This window comes from Prosopis cineraria, unplaced genomic scaffold (assembly GCF_029017545.1).
Source record: "Prosopis cineraria cultivar Desert tree isolate PC_DT_omini unplaced genomic scaffold, ASM2901754v1 PC15, whole genome shotgun sequence".
NCBI lineage: Eukaryota > Viridiplantae > Streptophyta > Magnoliopsida > Fabales > Fabaceae > Prosopis > Prosopis cineraria.
The window spans coordinates 4505358-4526182 of NW_026555346.1; the positions used below are offsets into that span (position 1 = coordinate 4505358).

General features: G+C 35.7%; 2 protein-coding genes across 9 annotated transcripts; both read right to left on the bottom strand.

Moving 5' to 3' along the window:
• Nucleotides 1-4568: 4568 nt before the first annotated feature.
• On the bottom strand, nucleotides 4569-5673 carry LOC129294616 (uncharacterized). The gene has a single exon (XM_054933038.1). It carries the CDS (start codon nucleotides 5443-5445, stop codon nucleotides 4786-4788), a length of 660 nt encoding a protein of 219 aa, XP_054789013.1. The 5' UTR covers nucleotides 5446-5673; the 3' UTR covers nucleotides 4569-4785.
• Nucleotides 5674-7503: 1830 nt separating this feature from the next.
• On the bottom strand, nucleotides 7504-17326 carry LOC129294401 (serine/threonine-protein kinase CTR1-like). Of its 8 annotated transcripts, none has more exons than XM_054932741.1 (15): nucleotides 16024-17316; nucleotides 15520-15818; nucleotides 15275-15419; nucleotides 14289-14404; nucleotides 12780-12988; nucleotides 11706-12179; nucleotides 11550-11590; nucleotides 11229-11297; nucleotides 10289-10389; nucleotides 10114-10198; nucleotides 9933-10031; nucleotides 9775-9843; nucleotides 9082-9213; nucleotides 8809-8903; nucleotides 7504-7773 (listed from the first exon to the last, which is right to left on the bottom strand). In XM_054932741.1, the coding sequence occupies exons 1-15, from the start codon at nucleotides 16792-16794 to the stop codon at nucleotides 7674-7676; spliced, it is 2805 nt and encodes a 934-aa protein (XP_054788716.1). In that variant the 5' UTR covers nucleotides 16795-17316; the 3' UTR covers nucleotides 7504-7673. The 8 variants fall into 8 exon arrangements, 3 of the variants coding, with proteins under 3 accessions (XP_054788716.1, XP_054788717.1, XP_054788718.1); XM_054932742.1 differs by having other exon boundaries at nucleotides 11706-12176; nucleotides 16024-17315; XR_008589382.1 differs by lacking the exon at nucleotides 7504-7773 and having other exon boundaries at nucleotides 9687-9843; nucleotides 16024-17324.
• Between the last annotated feature and the right edge of the window lie 3499 nt (nucleotides 17327-20825).

Consider the following 20825-nt stretch of genomic DNA (forward strand, 5'->3'; position numbering starts at 1 on the left):
TTTAAACCATGAGTCATGGCACATTACTTTATGCCGCAATGCGTGATATTTCACTCTCCCATTTTGACCTGGTCAGCTCTAATTCTCACCTTAAAATTGACCAATAATCAAAACACCAATCAATAACCCAAAAATATAATTAACTTAATTAATTTATTAATTAATTAAGAAGTTAAAAATTAATTTTACCTTTTAACTATACACGAAAGGTCAATAAAAATTTTAAACTCGACTTGAGATCATTTACGTCCCTGAATGTAACAAATTTCTTTTTCCAGCACCTTGGCGTTAACTTGGCAAGTGTTCATTTAGTGTAAGTCAACATATTTGCATTTTTTATTTTTTTATTATAAAATATTGTTTGTGGCCTCATATTAATTTTTTTATATCCCCCTTCCCCCTCTCTCTCCAACTTCCACATGTTCTTCTTCATCTTCTTCTCGAGTCTCTCTTTCCGCAACTCCCGATAGCCTCTCTCCTTTCGAAGCCGACACCGATGCCATCGCCACCCAACACATCCATTCTCTCTGTAAGTCTACCAGCACCACTTGCTTCGACCCCTCCTCAAACACCGTCACCTTCCCCCTCTCTTTATCTCCAGCCCCAGCAAATACTTCGCCACTCCTGCTTCCTCCACCACTTGCTTGAATGACAAAAACACGAGCTGCATGCATTATATATGTAATATCTGTGTGTGTGGGAGAGGACGTTGGAGAAGCTAAGTAACCAAGATCGAGGGGAAAGATAGTGTAGGTAGAGAGAGAGAGAGAGCGTGAAAAAGTTGAGAAGCTTCGGCTCTTTGGCAGTTGAGCGTAGTGAACTCCAGGTCTACTATGTAAAAATGCCCTCATAATCCAGCTTCAGGGATAGCAACCTAAACGAAAGCCTCCGTCTCCTCTCCCCTTTCTCCCTTCCCCACCTTTTCTCTCCATCTCCCATATGAACATGATGATGCTACTGCTTCCCTTTCAGCTGCTTCCTCATGTCATAAGTTATCTTTTGAATGATTTACAGATTATTTCATTTACCTAACAGTCTAACGTTGTATGTCAAGAATTTATCCATATGCTATAAGTATCATAATACTTTTTATTGAATATTAATTTTATAAAGGACGCGAAAAGTTTTGAATCCATGTAGGGCCCTCTTTTAGACTCCTGCACCGAAAAATTCTATTTCTGAAGGCTTTTAAGTACTGTCAAATAAACTACTTCTTATGTCCTATTTACTTGTTTTGATTTGCTTCAATTTTCTACGTACAATAAGGCAAACAAATTTATGAGCACATAGTTTGCTGAACAGGGAAATGGCCGTAGCAAATGTAAGTTTAGTGACTATACCAGTACGCCAACTTGAGCATGTTGCTTCAGCTTAGTTTAGGAGGCCTCTCCTTCATCTTATTAACGGTACACATGTTATACCTCTCCTCTCTCCAAAGTGTGTCCATTTATATTATAAACCATATAATGTGTTCTTTATTATGGCCATCCATTTAACTTGTTTTATAAGAGCGTAGAGATAAATACAAAAGCTATGTGTTCCCCTTCAAAAGTGGAATAAAGATTGGATACCAAAAAACTATCTGTACAATAAAACTATCCATGTTTTCAAGAAAATAAAGATTGGATACTACTGCTCTTGTACTGTGTTAAAAGCGGAATCTATGGTAAGAATACCACTCTCTCTCCCCCCCCCCTCACGCACGCTGCACGCACACACAAAACATGAGAATATATATAATACTGAGCATCCACCACGTTCAACAGACTCGAGTCAAGCATCCATGGTTCTTCCTAAATCAACCCAAGCTTCCAAGTACACAACCTATTTGTACCAGCTTTCTTCTTCCATCCCACATGAAGGACCCTACATGCATGCGCTATCGTTCTCCCCTTCAGTGTGCTCTGTTCTCCCCTGTTTTTTTCTTAACAACAAAGACGGGCTAAGGTGCAAGGGAGTTAGGCTTGAATGTCAAGCATCCTCAACATGGGGGAGAGGGAATGGAGGAGAGAGAAAGTAGGGAGGAGGTAGAGGGTGAAACTAGACTTAGTGGCTGTTGGAGATCCTTGTTGGAGGAGAGAGAGGAGATGGAGGCAAAGACAAGACCAGGAAGGACATGGTATGAAGCTTGCTTGGGGTTATTGTTGCTGTGCCGACAGGTTATTGTTGAAACAAATTCAATAGAAGCTTTAAAAATGATAAAAGTTGCATAAATCGAAACCCATGTGACTATGAGCTTCATGGCTGCAATGGTTATGAACTAACTCGGTGGACGTGTTGAAGACGAGAGTAATGAACATAAAGGTGGAGGAAGGTGGGAAGCTGCCATACTCTGGTGCGATAGACCCTTCACTGTGGTGCTGTCTGTGACGCTCGAAGAAGTTCGAAGCTGCTGAATTTTTGATAACGGAGCTGCCGGAGGGAGGGAGAAGGGAGAGAGAGGGGAGAAAGAGAGAAAGCGGAGGAGAGAGAGAATATTTTTTATATTATAAAAAAAATAGATGGAATTCACTATATCATATTTTATGAAAAAATATTAAAAAATTTAAATACGAGTACAGTTAATAAAAAATAGATGAAAAAAAAAGTAGGATAAAAAATAAAAAATATTTAAAGTTGAGGGATATAAATAATTTATAATTTATAATTAACTTTAACGTTATTTATAATTTTTTATGTATATTTTAAAAATATTTTTGACCCTTAATTCTTAATTAAATTATTTTTTAATCAATTATTAAAATTTAAATTTAAAATTTAAGATGTTACTGATCATCCTTTAAACCAATGTTCAAAAATTGCAAAGATTAATCACATTAATCTGTGTTTAAACGCGTTCAATGTGCCCAATGGTGTTGCATGTGAATCTTGTCTATAGAAGGCAAAGGCCATCGCGAGTACTATTACATCGGCCTTTGGATTTTTTGGCTCTCTCTCTTCTTTTGTTATACTGCTTCTTTGTTGTTTTGCTTGGGTTTGTCATGCGAATTTCTGTTATTCTGTATTTCTATTCATTTTGCATAACAAATCTGTTTAATCTCAAGGCAGCCGTGTGATCAATTAAGTATGGTGGAATAGGTTTTAAGAACAATATTTTTAAGCATGGCTCAAAATATAATCCTTTTTGCTGCCTATAGTGAGATTGATTGACGCTTGAGACCTATGACTAAAATGACTAGCCACTCTTATAACTTTGTCGCTCTCTTGCTGCAAATATGTTGCTTATCACGACTTCATGTGAAATATTCTAACCCGAATCGAAAGCTGTTAGCAATTCAAAATGCTTAGAGAAAAGTACACGAGCCCAACGCCAGCTTATGTTTTTCAATAAATCACATTCATTCTTAGGTATTTGATAATTTTAGATTGTTTTGAAGCTTTTGGTTGAGCTTTTTTCACCTATATCTTCTGTTATCCAATTTTCAAAGGGGCATGCTTCTTCTATACGGTCAGTCCCTTGGTATCCTTTCCACTCAACTTAATATAATAGAGACTTCCTTATCCGATCTATTGCTTTGACAGGATATAGTTTACCATTTTTCTGCACTCTGTTTGAATTGTTCCTGATTGCACTGTTTCTATATGAAGGATGCATTCATTATGAAACTCCCGTTACATTGTAAGATTTCCACCCTCGCATCATAGTTATTTCAGCTTATTTGAGTTTTTGTCTAATGCATAATGCCTCCTGAATTTGTTAAAAATGCGTCTTCCTGTATGAAATAGGTTTCGTTCATGAATTCACTTCAAGAGTACGCGCAGAGATAGATTACGCTGTGCATCTGTATCAGTGCACAAAAGATGGAACACCAGGTTCACGTGCAGTTAAGATTAGGGGAGAAAAAGAATCAGAGACTACAGCTGCCAGAACAGTTTTATCAGCTATTAAATCAAGCACGCCTGTTCTTCTAAAAAGTAGATTGGCAACTCAAAATTAACGGTCAATGGGGTGCAAAATCAGGTGCATATGCTGACAAGACTGCAAATATCCCTGAGGCTAAGAAAGTAGATTTTAAAGCAAACCCCAATGAGGCAGAATTGCATGCAAATATAATTAAGGAGTCTGGTATCCTGGCAATGTTATTCAGGCCATGTGCCGCTGAATGGAAGATATGTTGACTATTCAAACAAAAGGGAACATTGACTATGGGCTTTCTGGAAATAGGATAACTGAAGTACATTCTTAATTGAACAAGTTAAGCACGCAAGACACAGGTGTTTATGTGAACAAACAACAGCTGGTCTCATTGACAACCCATTGTATTGTGATGAGTGATATCGAGGCTATCCTGGGCAGGAGCAAAACTAAACGCGGGGCTAGAAAAATGCAGAGGATTCCAACAGTTTTCCAATGTTTGGTCTCGCCAGAGACTGCGTTAGAATTTTGCATTTATTTAGCAGACAGTGTCACCTATATAACAGAATCAAGAGTTTTCTTCTATTAGTGGTTGCCTTTTATCACTATATTTGGATTCTGTCCATCCTCAATAACAAGTTTGATCGATAGAATCAAATGTCTCGGATTCACCACGACATCACCTTTGCATCCCAGTTGTTTCCATACCACCACAAGTAAACTACCACCATATATTTAAGGTTTTCCGGTGATCAAGCAATTAAACAAGTACATGGGCCTATAAGATCATATCTGCTTAACATTCTCAGGAGCACGTTCTGATCTACCCATAACACAAGAAACAGTCACAATTGGCACAAAGTAGAAAATTTTTTAAAATAATATTGTAACCGAGCACAGCTCAGAGACTATTTCTCCTACAATCTCTACTACGAACCCAATCTACTTAAGGCTTCTTGAGCTACAGTTGACCGGGGCTCCACCTTGAGAGCATCCTCGTAAGCCGTCCTGGCTTCCATTTTCATCATTTTTGCCTCGTAGCATTGCCCTAACAAACAAAAAGCTTTGACATTTTTGGAATTTAGCTTCACCGACTCAATCAAATCCGTCAGAGCCGAATCCGCCCGACCGCGTTCATTCATCGCCATTTTCAACTCCGCCCTCTTGAGAAGCGCGTCCCCTTTCTCTTCATCGGCGAGGGACTTCACGGCAAGCGGAGACAAAGCCATGTCGAGCGAGTCGAGAGCTGAAGTCCTGAAGCCTTGGAGGTCAAGAGCCAAGGATTTGAGAAGGTAAGCGGCTGCATCCTTAGGGTCAAGCGCGATGGCTTTCTCGGCTTCGGCTAGGGCCTCTTTGGCCAAAGAATTCGAAGCGGATCGAGTCTTGGAGGATCTAGCTCGCGCAAGGTGCTGAGCGCCGAGAACGAAGTGGCGCTTGGCTTGGATATCGGATCGGTTTCGAAGACGGAACTTGGTGAAGAGCTTCTTGGGAATATCGTGCATATGCAAGAACATGAACACCATGACCAAGATTAGAACAATTTGCAGCCCGAGATCGTGCCACATGTATTCTCTCTCGTTCGTCTCCATCGAAATTTCCTCTGGAAGGGGCTCGTCCAAAATCTACGCAGTAGATGACCAGAGCAGAGATCGGCGTCTTGACTCGTGGCGATGGTCTGTATCTGTGCAAGGAAAACGGATTGGCCGCGGATTGTTCGGCACTTAATAAAGCCGTCGAGCCGCCATGTTTGATTGGAAGTTTTTTCTCCCTCGGGGTGATCGGACGCCCTTTTCAGTTGAGCAAAGAAAAGTACTCAACAGTTAACCTTATATATATATATATATATATATATATATTATCAGAGATAACCTTAGTATTTTTCAGGCCAACAAAAAAATGGCTTGATAATTTCTGTCTTCAAACGCCACATGAGTTTTGCTGTGATATCATATTTCAGGTAAAAATAGTCTAATATATTTGTGTGTTTTAATTTGTTTTCTCAATCTTCAAATGAGCAAACTTCTTAAATGCCCTTTATTTAAGAAACTATACATTTTTTGTGCATATAAATGTAAAGTAGCTGTTTATAATTCACAAATAGTAAGATTTGGCATCAATTTATATAATTTAAATGGATGATTATTAGATTTTTTTTTATATTTAGTCGACCAATTTCTGTTAATTAAATTATAAGTAATTAAACTATACGTAATTAGAGAACATCAAGCAGTATTCAAATATAATCAGCAATCGCCTAACAAGAAGAAATTTCAAAGCGGATAATTAGCATGCAAACAAAAATACCGACAATATAAATGGAGTTAATTGACAACAGTAGAAAATTACATTTAGAAAAAACCAAGGCAAAAGAAAAAATAGCATATTCTCACATTTCATATAAATTACAACAAATTATTTATTGTGAAATATTTTTGGGCTCGAGGGAGCCATCAAAAAGGTCGTGCCTCGAGATCAAGAATTTATTAATAAACTAGATAGATTTTAAATCCGTATAACCACATTATTTAAGAGAAATAAAGAGGAGAAAGGTACGAGTTAAATTTATTAGTTTTTTTAAATATAAGTAAAAATAACTATATTTTTTTATTATATTTAGCAACTGCGATTAACTATATATATATATATATATATTTTTAATTTCTGGTACAATATAAGAAGTTGTTTTAGTTATTAGAACATACCAATAGAGATAATAATTTTTTTTTCATACAATTTATTTTAGAATATGCAAAAAAAATATGGCATTTTATTTTATATAAATTATTTTAGAATCAATTAAAGTTACCATGTGTGATAAGAATTTTAAAACAATTAGTTAGAAATGAATCCCAATCCTTATGTATATGTAGTAATTTAATTTAAAAATATCTACTCCTTCTGTTGAAAAATATAAAATATTTTTAATCAAATTTTACCCTAATAAAATAATTACATACTTTTAAACTAACCCTATTTTTTATATTTATCTCTGTTAAATACCCTACAATAAATATAAAGTTATTATAAATAAGAGCACTTAAAAAAAAGTAATGATTATACCTGAAAGATTAAAAATATTTTACATTTTTAAATATTTAACCCTTCAAAAAAAGTTTTATATTTTTTAATGGAGAAAATATCATTTATCATAATTGCCTATCTAAATCACAATAAAAATTAATAACTAATTTTTTGACACCGCAAATAAAAAAATATGTCAACATAATATCATAAAATCAAAAAAGAATATATTTAAAAATACAATTTAAATTTTAAAAAGCTAAAACATAAAATATTATTTTAATTCTAATTTACTTTTATGATTTTATTTATAAGCAACGAGAGAGAAAAAAATTTAACTTTATTTATAAAGCATTCGTCAATTTTTAATGTTTATTTTTACATTTGTTCTCTTATTAAATATTTTAAATAAAAATATCAATAATAAAATTAAAAAATATTTATTAACAATAAAAGTAAAAAATTTTTAAATTTTAAAATAAAGTTAATAAAGTTTAATTTTTTTTATTTTAGTGATTATAAATAGGATAAGAAAAAATATATTATTAAAAGTTAATTTTTTAAAACAATTTTAATTTCTAAAAAAAAATTGCGTCATATGACACCGTAGTAGTGCCGGACACAAATTACAAGGGAAGGGAGATATCGAGGAATCCAAAATCCCCCGTACCATATTTTCAGCTTAAGGGTTTTCATTGCTTCCGAAAAGGGTTAGAAAGAAGCAACAAAAATCGTACACTTCACAGATAAAATGGGTACATGGTCTGGATTACTTGTTTAATTACAATGGATGGGCTCATGTCCCGCCTGTATTTTTTATAACCTCAGCTGGAGACTTCAACAGCTTTTTCAGTGAGTCCACTATGCTAGAGAAAGATGGTCGTTCATTAGGGTCACTGTCAAGCACAATAAGCAAGCATCAGAAACAAATCATCGGGTCAAAAGAATAGAGGATGCCGCAGATATTAAGGCAAAAACCCCCTGAATCATGCTAAATTTTCTTAAAGCTAGCCCAATAAGCGAAAAATATTCTAGAGGAAAATGTAACTAGTAACACCGAAGATCACAAGAGCGTCCAATACATGAATCTATTAATATGTAACACGGCTCCTTTCTTAAAGGGTTCGTCCTTTTATGACTTCATGTTCGGAAGACATTTCGATAGGGAAACCCAAGTTACGAGCTAATGTGAGAGCAGAAATCAATCAAGAGCCAAGTCACAGCATATTTAGAGTGTCACCAACCAATACAAGTGGAGGACTAAAACTAACAAGGTCTCCCATGAGCCCATTTTCTTATATGAATTTGATGACAAGAATAAATACCATCACACGGATTACAAAAAGATCCAAACGACTGATCAAGTGCAACAATCACCAAAGGAAGCAAGCAATATTGTTCAAATACTACTCCTTGCACGAGGATTTACCAACTCGTAAAGCCACTAGAGGCAACAATAATATTCCAATACATGCGAGTAGGAAAGTTCTATTGACTAAGGAGTCTCCTACGTAACTGCTACTAGGTACAAATTATTGATGACACGAACTAGACTTGGTCATTTGCTCATGTCAAATAGACTCTGTCATCTAAAACACATCGAACTAGGCTTCAGATAGAATTTGAAGCAATAGCGTGCATGCAGCCTAGTCCTCAGGATAGACTTGCCATTTCAAGGCCCATTTCATGTACCATCACAAGAAGATCTGATAGTCCAGGAAACAGATTTCAACCTGACTTCCCAAAGTGTCGTGGATCTCATAATATCATATTAACCTCAAACTGGCATTTTATGTCTGCGTTGATTTTCTCTACTAATTATTAGGACAAGTAGAAAACCATTTTTTTAAAAAATAAAATTAGATCTAATGGACCAGTTATCTTTCATGCATATCGAGAACTACCAAAGAATATGCATAATTAGCACTTACTCAGCCCAACAAGATTCCATGAGAGAGCTAAGTGCAGGGGAGACGTTTGAAGGTATAACAAGCCTCCTATTTTGGAAAGCAATAGCTCCAACCACCTGAGAGTTCACATGTCAACGATTGTTTTAACACAATCCACCAATAAACTTCAAAGATTCCATTGTCAAGCATTTAATTGAAAGTAGAAATTCACATATATGCAACCTCCCCAATATATCTCCTTGAAACTAAGTAATTCCTTGCAAATGAGCCCTACAAATGTATGAACTCACAGACCTGGGCAGGGCTAAGACCACTCCACGGTTGTTGCATGGTCATAAGTTCCCACAAGATGACTCCAAAACTATAAACATCAGATTTCTCATTTGAAGGTTCTCCACGGAGAAATTCAGGAGCCATCCACTCGGGCTGAAAATAAAATCAAGAGAGTTACCCTCTTATTGAGGGACTGTGAAGCAAAAGATCAGCCTGCAAAACATCGATAGAATCACAGCTTTCATTGTTGAAAGGAATAGGAAGGTACGTATATATGTATATCTAATGACGGGAACGTCAACAAATTTCCAAGCCCTATATTAATGAATACAAGAAGAATGAAGTCTGAATTCCTGAGGTCCAACTGGAAATGCACACGAATCATCCCTCCTCCACACAGGATACTGAAGTGATATCAATTGACATGCATACACCTAATCTCATTGTTGATCAACCATTCAATCGTCTTTTTAAACATGATTGTTTTGCCTTATGCTTTCACTGATCTTAATTCTCAATACCGTTTTGTATGGGGGGTAAAAGTTAATAATAAGTAGCACTGTTGGTATACTTAAATCAAGATACCCTTGCATTGTGTATATAAAAACTAGTTAAACATCCTTTACTTGAAACTATGGAGTCCTCAAACCCCCATCTTTGGATCGATTTAGAAGTAGCCATTATGCTCATGCACAAAAACAGTGTATGGCTTACTGTTCCAGCAACAGATTTTGATGACATGAAAGTGTTGGCCTTAAATCTTGACAATCCAAAATCACACACCTGAGCATGAAAAGCTAAAAGAAATCATCATCTTGCACAAGATGTTAGAAATTTTTCATAGACGAACTCCTCAATCAATTTCAATTTACCTTCACAGTCCAATTTTTGTCCACTAACAAATTTGGGGATTTGAGATCCCAGTGCAAAACCGGAGGGTTAAGGCAGTGGAGATAATTGACACCTTTAGCCTGTGATCAGAGGGAAAATATTCATACAGTCTACGAAATAATTTGAGTGACAGAAAAATATACAACACTATTTGATACAAACCACATCTAAAGCCATCCGCAATTTTCTCCTCTGGTCCAGATTTTCGCCCGTTGTGGGTCTATGAAGCAGGCGGTATAAACTACCTCTGTACCATATGTACCCGGCAACAGTAAATCTTTATGCAACAAAAAAATTCAAGACAATGGCTCACTGTGCGAGAGTTTGCTTGTTTTACCTAGGCAAATATTCTGTCACTATGGAAAGATGAGGGCGTTTTGTAACTGCACCCATGAAGAGCACCACATTTGGATGGCGTACGCGCTTCATTATCGCGACCTAAAAAGGATGAAAATAACTACGTGAGTTTTAACTGGTTCCTTTTTGAACTTTAACATATCAGGAACAAAGAAAATTAAAGAAAACTAGAACGAAGCAACAAGCCTGAAGTGGGAAAATGAAGTGTTTAAGCAAAAAAAAAAAAAAAAAACGAAATTATCGGTAGTAGCATGATCTCTGATGCTAAAACATGAAACAAACACAAGTAAAAAGTAGTTTTTCTAGTATGCCTATTTGCGAACAGCCACCATGTACTTTGAAATCTAGATAATACGCCGACGTGCTAGCCACTTTGAAAGCAGACCTCTTCATCCCCCTTTCATTGGATAATTAAAAGGAAATGTGGAAAAGAGATGTGTCTAAATCTGAAAAGTAAATCGAATAAGAAAGGTTCAAAATAAAAAAACGTGAACAAAATTGAATTATAGTATTTGTCTAAATGAAAATCGTGGTTGTTTAGCTTTAGAATTGTGAACAAAATTTTGGGGAAAAAGGATGTCTAAAATTGCTGGAATAGTCAGTGCTCCAAAATGAATTCAAATCTTAACTATCTGGAATTCTGAGTTTGAAAGAAGAGAGGAGGGTCCGCTTCCAAGTTTACCATTACACATGGATCGACGATCGGAATTTCAAACTACAGGTTTTCTTTTCTTTTGTTTTTTTTTTTTCTTTGGCCAGAAGGATAGGGTGGTAGTTTGAGAGGGGACTCCACATGAAAGTATTTATTATAAACTACTAGTTGCACTCAATCGGACAAAGTCATCTGAGCTAAAGAGCAGCTATTTGTGGGGTACCTGCGAGGCTAAGACATATATCTAATCTGATTTAAGAATGCACACCTCTCTCAGAAATTCTTTCAATTGATCATCACGGAAATCTTGGATTGATAGAACTTTGACTGCAACATCCTGCAATTTAAATATAATGGATAAATTGAACATGAGCGAAGTCATTGAATGAATAAATAGTCGGTAGGTTGAAGCACATCTTATTTCAAGCCCTTCCCAGGGCATAAGGAATCGATTAAAATTGTTTAGTTGCCGATCCACTTCTCAATCAGCAACATGCATTTCCAGGTGTTCATTTAATTCAATGAATCCATCATATCCAAGTCATACCATCTACTGAAAATTTCTGAAAGAAGTACGTTGAATACTTACTGATCCATGCCATTTACCACGGTGCACTGTCCCAAATGAACCTGCAGAGGAAAGAATAGCAACATCTCAGAGTCAGATACGAGGGAAATATGTCCAGATATGTTTGTTATGCGGATCCAGTAAAAAGAGGAAGCAAAAAAAAAAAAAAAAAGTTACCGGCACCAACACGCTCTTTGATCCGTAAATCATCCCATGATATCTCAAGCCAGTCCATTGCAAGTGATGGTTCAAGATTCAAATATCTTGGAATATTCTTTGCAGGACAGTAGCCCTGGTTTTCAAGTCCATGGTCTACCTTCTCCGGTTCTGACTGGTTTGAAGAGCTCAAAATAGATTTTTTCAAAGAACTTTCCTCATTGTTGTAAGTTTCTTGTCCTACAACTGGATCTTCACCAAGCCTGGGATATTTATGTGACGATGCCTCAACTGGTGGATGCAGAGGTTCACAAACACCTTCCCAGATGGAAGGCAGAATTGAACCTAGAACTGCAAGTTCCTCAGCATTCCCTTTTAAGCCAAAAGGAACCAGAGGAGACTCTGTTCCTTCTGAAGTTTGGTCACCCGATGCATAAGAAGGGTTTATTAGCAAATCAGTTTCACTAACTTGATGATCGTTCTGTCCACAGCCTGCTAGAGATTGAATAATATCTAAGACAAACTTTAAACAAAAAATCCTCTACGTGAATTGGGACGAGAGAAGAGAAGAAAGAAAGAATAATATATTGCAATGTTTCTTTCCCTCAATAGGAGTTAAAATTTGTAATATCAGAAGTCAATCATGCTCCACAAGTTTACGAAGATGACAAAAAGCATAAAGCATCTTGAAAATGCATTTACTACGAACATAATGATATGAATTACTTCCTAAGTTAAAGTAGGAAAAGAAATATCAAATATCTTTCACACTATCACAAATCTAAACCTCCACAATAACCAAAAAATTATTTTGATCAAACTTGAGGACACAAAAAACCTCAAGGTATACAAGCACACATGATGTTTTTGTGCATGTGTCACTTTCACTATTAAATGGTACATATTTTGTGGAGGTAAAATATGTAAGGAACCACCTAGTAAAACTGTTTAGATCTTACTGCAAATAAGTTTAAGCACCTGGGACCATGAAGGGCTAATCAAGAACCATGTAGAAACTTCCTTCAAATTTGAAATAGAAAAATACTCTAAATCAATTGGAAAACTGACTTTCCATGTATGAAAAGCACAACATACCTGAATATACACGACTGTTAGTAATAACAAAACTATGATTGGGACTTATAGATTGAGAACATGCTGCAACGTCCAGACAAGGTGATTGGGATTCCTTTAAATGAGAAATTTGAAATGGGGAAGGCATGGAGGAGACGTATGCTCCATTGATAGAGGAATCTGGTCCATGGACATTTCCTGGCTCCCCAACTAGGTCAACTACATATTCCCTGTTGAGAACTATGTTAGAGAATAAGGCATACGTAACAGAAAATATGAAACAAGTTGTCAGAAGCTTGATAAACGGATCTACAACTAAAGTTGTTCAAAATTGATCCAAAACAATGACACCGAACCAAACCGACATAAACCGATCAAAACCAATTATAAATAAGGTTTGGTTTGGTTTTTCTTTTGGCAAAATTGATTGGTTTGGTTTGGTTTAAGTTTTTGTTTCTTGAAACTTAAACAAAACCAGGCCAAGCCTTATTGTATTTATTTTATATATTTTTATAAATTTATTTACATTTTTTCTCTTCCTTAAATATAGTTATCTATAAATTTATGGCTAAAAATATGTTACAATTAGTTAAATAGTGTCTATAATTTTTATGATATTTTTCAACGTACTTGTCTATAATTTGTTAAATATTGTCAACAATTAGAAAAAATGCTATTGTATATATTTGACAATAAAAGGTTATTGTTATTAGTATTTTTCTGCAAATTAGAATAACTAACTTTGTTTTAATTTTTTTTTTCAAAAATTAATGCTCAAAATGTCATCGTAAATTCATAATAAACATACTTTGATCAAGTGCTAGTAAACTAAAATTATATAATTCAAAGGATGCTTGTAGTTTCATCAGTTTTTAATAATTAATGATTTGAAGACGCATATATATGATCACTTTGCTATTATTTTTTTCATGCTATTAAAAATATTTAGAGGAAAATTAAAAAATCCAATCAACCATTAAGTGGCTATATAAACACACTCTACAAGGAAAAATAACACACTCATATTAAGTGTGAGCTATAAAAAATGAAAAAAATTAAACAAATGTATTGAAACTTGATCCAGACCTTAACCAACTAGAACCAAACTGACGACAAAACCAAACCAAATCGATTTCCCAAAAAACCAATCAAGTCTCAATCATGAGTGAATCGATTGGTTTGGTTCGGTATGGTTTTTGCCAAAAACCAAAACAAACCGAGCCCGTAAACACCCGTATCCACAACAAACTATATATTCAACAATCAGCCGTAGAAATACAAATATCAAGTAATGATATCAAGCATTATTGTTCAAGATGCCTTGCTAATTAAATGACTTGTTGAGGATCAATGTGAAATGGAAGAAGCAAATGAACAAATGAAAAATCTAGTATCTAAACCTTGGAAGCAATGCACCAAATTGTGATTGACATAGCACACCAAGGCAGAAAGATGCTTGGTTAGATTGCCATCAAAACTTCATTGGCAAAGCAGAAATGGCAGTTGTCAAGACAGCTAAATTCCACTAACCTAGAGAAGTGCTTGTCATCTTCAATCTTGACAAGGCAAGAGGACCGATAGTCAGCACTACAATACTTGCAACCTCGAGCAACACGACATGGCAGACCTACGTAATCTGCCAACCTCTGCAGGTGCAGAACAATTATCAGGGAATAACTGATGAGCAATAATAAGCTATTTAAGAAACAGTGCTAGCTTCTTGTACTTAATTAACTTGAAGGACAATCAAGCGAACGCATGCAAAACAGAGAGGAAAGAGCAAATTAATTAGGACACCTACTTGCGAATGAGGTATGAAAAGGCAGAGGCCTTGACTTCCATTCATGGTTCACTATACAATATTTATATCTCTAACTCATTGCAGCATATAATACTGTAAGCCCTGACCAATCCTTGAGATATAAAGGGCAGGGTGGGGAAAGGTTTGAAGTCACAAATTGCAGTCATTTGGAAATAATTTCTTAACAGCTTAAGATGAGTCCACCGCCGCCCGCCCCCCCCCCCAAAAAAAAAAGAAAAAGAAAAGGAAAAGGAAGGAAGGAAGGAAGGAAATGGAAGATAAATACGACAGGTATGAATGTGTTCATAGTTCATGTGTCACAAATATGACTGTAGTGTTCAAGCTTCCATGAGTGCCAATGATACAGGAACAGAAATGGCATGTCATTGACAAAAAATTCCTTAGAGTATAATACTCTACAAGTAAAATTTTCCAACTCAATCAAGAATATCAGCAAAGGAAAGCACAAACATCAATATGGAAAAGTTTTTATATAAGTTGCTCAGATGTCATGTAAATACTTAAAACTACTAAGGAAAAACTATACAACAAATTTTGTCATTAGCCAACAAAGGGGAAAAAAATGGACAAATTCCATGATGGTAAGTAGTTCACAGCATCTTTTTATCTGTCCGAAAATTGGGACTAAATATTTAATCTTGATGTAATTAATAAGGATTCAACATTCAAGTCATTTTCAGAGCATATTCTTCACCTTGAAAAGAATTGCTCGATGCCTACAAAGTCCATAAGATAGGCTGCCGACAGGAAGCACAACACACTTGCGAAAATTCATCAATCTCTTGCTAACCAACTTCCAGTGGCTGTGGAGATCACCTTGTTCCACCGGGAAAGTACCCCTTCATATATACATTTTAACCTAGAAAGCGTCAAAACCTAAAGAACCCAACTCAAGCTTCAAGCAGTAAGGAGAAAACAGGATTTGGTTAGTTTACTTACCCCATATATGCCGCAACAAGTTTTCCTAGCTTTTCCACCAAAACCAAGGAGTTCTCTGAAGCACAATACAATTCTTGTGCTTTATCCTGAAGTTGCTTTAGTCTGGAATCCTCGTGGATATCAACAAGAACCACCTCCATGGATGTCTCGCTAGGTTCAACTGCTTTAAGCGCCAAGAGAGGTGGGAGTCGCCTCCCTTCCTCCTCATCATTGCACATTACCCACAAATATGGATTTATCCCCAGAATGTTATAAAAACCATCCGTTATCTTGTCAGAGTATGATAAACAGCCACTCACCTGAAAATTATACTCCAACAGACTTAGTTAACCTTCAGGCCTCTGGTCACAAAAAAACTTCAAGCCAATTAAAAAAAAAAAAAACAGACCTAGTTAAACTGAACAAACAATCCAGAATCTTCCGCACTGTGCAATGTGTGGGACATAAATATTTCTAAAACCATTTTTAGTGACTGCAGAAAAGAAGAGAGTTTCGTGATCGTACCCATAAACGATAAGAAACGGATTCGCCATTCCAAGTTTCGATTTTAGTGTCCAGAGTAAGCGAACGCTCAGTAGCAATACCTGCTAGACAAGTGAGCCTCTTGGCCAAGGAAAGTTGCAGGTGGTAGCTCTCTTTGGACTTCTGCACCATCTTATCTTTACTCTCTTTTCCATCTTCCTCTTGCTTCCTCGACGAGGTGAAGACCGACGACGTCGTCTCCTCCTTAATGTCACTGGAAAAATTGCCATCCAACGTTGTCCCCGAGAACAAGCTCCCGGCATAGCTACTCTCATTACTGGACAGCCTCGGTAACGACACCTGCCGATCAAAGCTCTGGTCAATGGCAGAATCTTTCACTGTCTCCGGCGGAGGAGGTGGCGACCCCGACTCCGGCGGAAGCAGAAGCTCGCGTTCTTCATCGCTGGATAACCTGTGAGAGTACGCTTTCACGTGACCAGATCTTTCCCCCTTTTTCTCTATCGACCAATCGCATATATCAGCAACTTGATTGTGTTTAGTCCGAAGCTTGCCGCCACCCGTGAAAAGATCGGATACAGCTGAGTGTTTAATAGGCGAATTAGTGACATCGTTTTTTATTGGAGTAGTTGATAATGAAGACTTTTTTTTATCGCCACTTTCAACGCCAAAGTTTCCCGGTTTGATGGAGTCGAAGATCTTCTTCTTCTCGTGATCTAAGAGCTGTTGGGAGGGTTCATCCAACCTACGGTAAGGGAATTGCCTCGGGAAAATGTAAGTTGCTCTGTGAGGCATTTTTTATGACGAGAGACTCTTGGAGATGATTGATCAACCACCAACACGACCCTACGGGCTACCGCCACATGGCATTGCGAGCTATTTTCCCTCCCCGTTGCCGTCGATTTTATCGTCGTTCTTCCTAAAGCCAGATGAATTTGCTTCACCCTTTAGCAGTGATCGATTGAGTTCGATGACTGAAGAGAAGAAAATAATGCAATATCCTGCATGAACTATACCATATTGGAAATAAACATCAAACCCGCCAAAGTATAGTAGATTCGGTCCACGAATGCAAAGAATCGGGTAGGCCGAACGATTTCAAGCAGCTAAAACACAATGAGGCTTGAAAGCAATATATATACGTATATTCTGCAACTAGATGAAGGCACAGTATATGCTTATCAATAAACCACTAGCTCGCTGGCCGAGACTTTCAAGGCGGTGGAAACAAGGAAGGGGGAGAAGCAGGATGGATAGCAAGTTGTGTGCAAGTTTCTCTCTGGGATTTGGTTGGTTGCCTGTGACGTTGTTTATTTTAAGCAAGAGATTTGCGGGACAGGGGTGGTAGAACCCGCAAGTGCAACTTGGCAGGCATCAATAAAAAAAAATTAATAAATATGCACGTAAATGTTACGACAATAAGGTTCATGACAGATAAGCGCCGTGGTGCGCAGTGCGCACATGGAAGCAGAACTTCCGTGACTTTTTTCTTCTTTTCTTTTCTTTTCTTTTATTTTTTTTAGTACAAATTTATGTATAGGAATAGAATGAGAATGGAAATGACAATATTGCTTGGTATGTCAGTAATAAAATAGAAATATTTTTGTGTTAATATTTTTGGTATAATAAAAATATGATATAAACAAAAAAGATATAATAACAATAATTTATCATGCCACCCTTAAAAATAAATTTGTTATAAAACATTGTTATACTTTGAGGCAGATTGCACATTGTGCAATTTATTTTGTTTAACTACAAAGTACCGACATAAGCATGTGTACATGATATAATGACACGTGTATCTAATATGGAACACGATACATCAAATTAATACGATAGTTTTTAAAATTTTTAAATATAAGTGTGAGATGGCTTTCAGCATCGAGGTAGTCAAAAAGAACATTTCACTTCTGTAAAATTCATGATCGCAATCTTTTCCAAATTTGAAATTGTCAATTGCATGTACTCGGCGAATCCCCCCTCCCTCCCCGGGTTGCGAAACAGGAGCTGAAAACCACAAAATTCAAGCAGAGCCAGAGCCTCAGTAACAGAGGCTCGCGCCAAAATAATTCCCTACACTCGTCAATCCAACACCACACAAATCATGCCCACCTCGGCAGAAACTATTACAACAAATAAAATATGAGAAACTAAAAAACAAATCAAGCGAATAAGAAATCGATAAGAGAGATGCCCAAACAGGGACCTCGTAGAGAGAAGTGCGACGACGAACAAAGGAGGGACGATATTGACAGTCGAGGCTTTCTTGAGAAACTTCCACGTGATGGCCACATGATTATCCCAACAGATGTAAGAGACTAAACAGTTGGCGAGCTCGACTGAAGGCAAAGAAACACCGGCGGCGTTAAGGGCGGAGTTGATGTGAATCGCCCAGAAGAGAGGATCAGTTTTCTTCTCCTGAGCCGACTTGGCTTGCTCCAGAACGCCGGCCCAGATGCTCACCATGCGCCTTCTGTCCGAGGCAGAACATGAATTGACCAATTCACTGAGCGACAAGAACACAGAATCTACGCCATCAAGTCAACAAAGTGAAATGCTAAGGAAACTGTGTGCAACTGTGCACGTTCTTTGACTGAAAAAAGTAATGCTATCTTTGGAGGACACAGAGTCGAGGAAATATCAAATCTAAACTGTTAAATTAAATTTAAAATTTAATAATTTTTAAAAATATATAGTCAATTTAAACGATTTATATTTTTAATTAAAAAAAAAAAAAGGAGAGAAGCTCACCCGAAGGCAAGCGTATGTGTCACGAATCCTCTTTGCCATTCTCTCATTTTCCAGGCTTCAAACCCCTTTTCTTTTCGGGTTCCCTCGTTCCTGTTGCTTTCCATTGTCAGTTCCTACTTTTGGACAACGAAACAATTTGCCCCGCAGCAAAATCCAAGACATATTTCTAATATTCATTTGAATTTCAGTTCATTATAATAAATTATAAAAATAATTGATTAAATAGTACATTTTAATTATAATTAATTATATTATAATGTAATATGTTTGAATACTATTTTTTTAAATTAATTTTAATAAAATTGAAAATGTTTGGATAATTTATTTAGAATCAATTTTAACTGTATAAATTATTATAAATGATATTGCTTTTTAAAATTGAATTATTGATAAATTTGTATATAATATTATTAAATTTTTAAAATTTATTTAAAAAGTAAAATATATTATTTAAATTATATATTTGATTAATTATAAAAATTTAAATTATATTAATATTAACAATTTTAATTTACATAAATGAATAACTCAATATATCTTAGTTTAAATAGATTTAATAAAAGAAAAATATTTAATTTTTAAATATCAAACATCAATTTTGCAATAAATAATGAAGATGATGACATACAAGTTAACCTCTAATGACATCACGAATATGAGCAATGTCTAACAAAAATGTTAAGCACTACCTAAAAATTTTTGCAATATAAAAAATGTAGGAATATAATAAATGATGCAAAATCTCTCTCTATAAACCTTTATAACAATCTTTATAATGATCTTCAATTTTAAATTAAATTAATTTTTATCTACCAATTAATATTTTTTTTAAATTAGTTTTATAGCAAGTGCTGAGTAGAAGGTGGTGGTTGACGGAAACTTATGCAAGTAGTTTTTTTGAGGATCCAAAGTTTGAATTTTATTAAGAAAACAAATAAAAAGAGAAGGGAGTTTATTTTAATTTTATTAAATTTCATTCCCTTTTTATAATTTTTTCTTGAGCCTTTCTTGTAACTTTTCCATATTTGTTAGATAATTTGAACACAGAAAATGAGTCTGGGAGCTTTGAGTCAAAAAATCAATTTTTTTGGCAAAAATCAATTTTTTGAACAAATGGGTGTTTGGATAGTTTTGGTAAAAATTAATTTTTTGCCTCAAATAATCGATTAAAATGCTATCTAAACAAGCATCTATGTCATTTAAATACACACGCACACATTTATCTTTCTACTGATTCATGTTTCGAAGTTCATAACAGTATTTGCTCCATAATATTAATGAATCATAAATAAAATAAAATTTATAAAGAGTATCAAAATAAAAATTTCACAAATTTTTAACATCCTTTACCCAGACATTTCTTATACAATAACAATATTTTTTTATTTCTTATACAATAACAATATTTTTTTTGAACATCCTTGACCTAGACATTTCTTATATAATCAAAAAGGGAGATTCTGCAAGCTTGTCTCTTTCTACTCATGGAGGCTCCTGACAATGACCATTATCAGCATGCCACTCTCTTTTAACAGTGCTCCATCACTGTGAACTCAACTTGGGATCCTCCTCTTATAGACATTATTCGTGTAGACGTTGGTGGCTTTGTCATCATCATACAGCTTGTGGGGAAGCCTCGCAGGATGGCAACAGTGATTGGATCCTTGGTTTTCAAGGAGCATTCAGTCCTATGGCTTGTATTGAAGCCAAACTATGGCCATTATAACATATATGAAAATATGTGAGCTTAGATGTTTCATCAAACTTAAACTCTATTAGACTCATTAGAAATTTTTAACGTGCTATCTAAAGGACTCTAGTGTTGCTCGCCGCTTACTTAACAAGATCGTTACAATTGGATACCTCGTTTATAAAGATAGAGAGGTCGAACTACACTACACCAGGAGAGTTAACATTCAATGTGTCAATAGTTTAGCAGAAGGTGCCCATAACATAGGCCTTGAAACACATTGTTCTTGCTATTCTCTTTAACTACGTCCAACATGTCATGTCTACGTTTATTAGTTTCATTTTCAAGCTCTTGCCTATGTACTAATAAAAATAGAAAATAG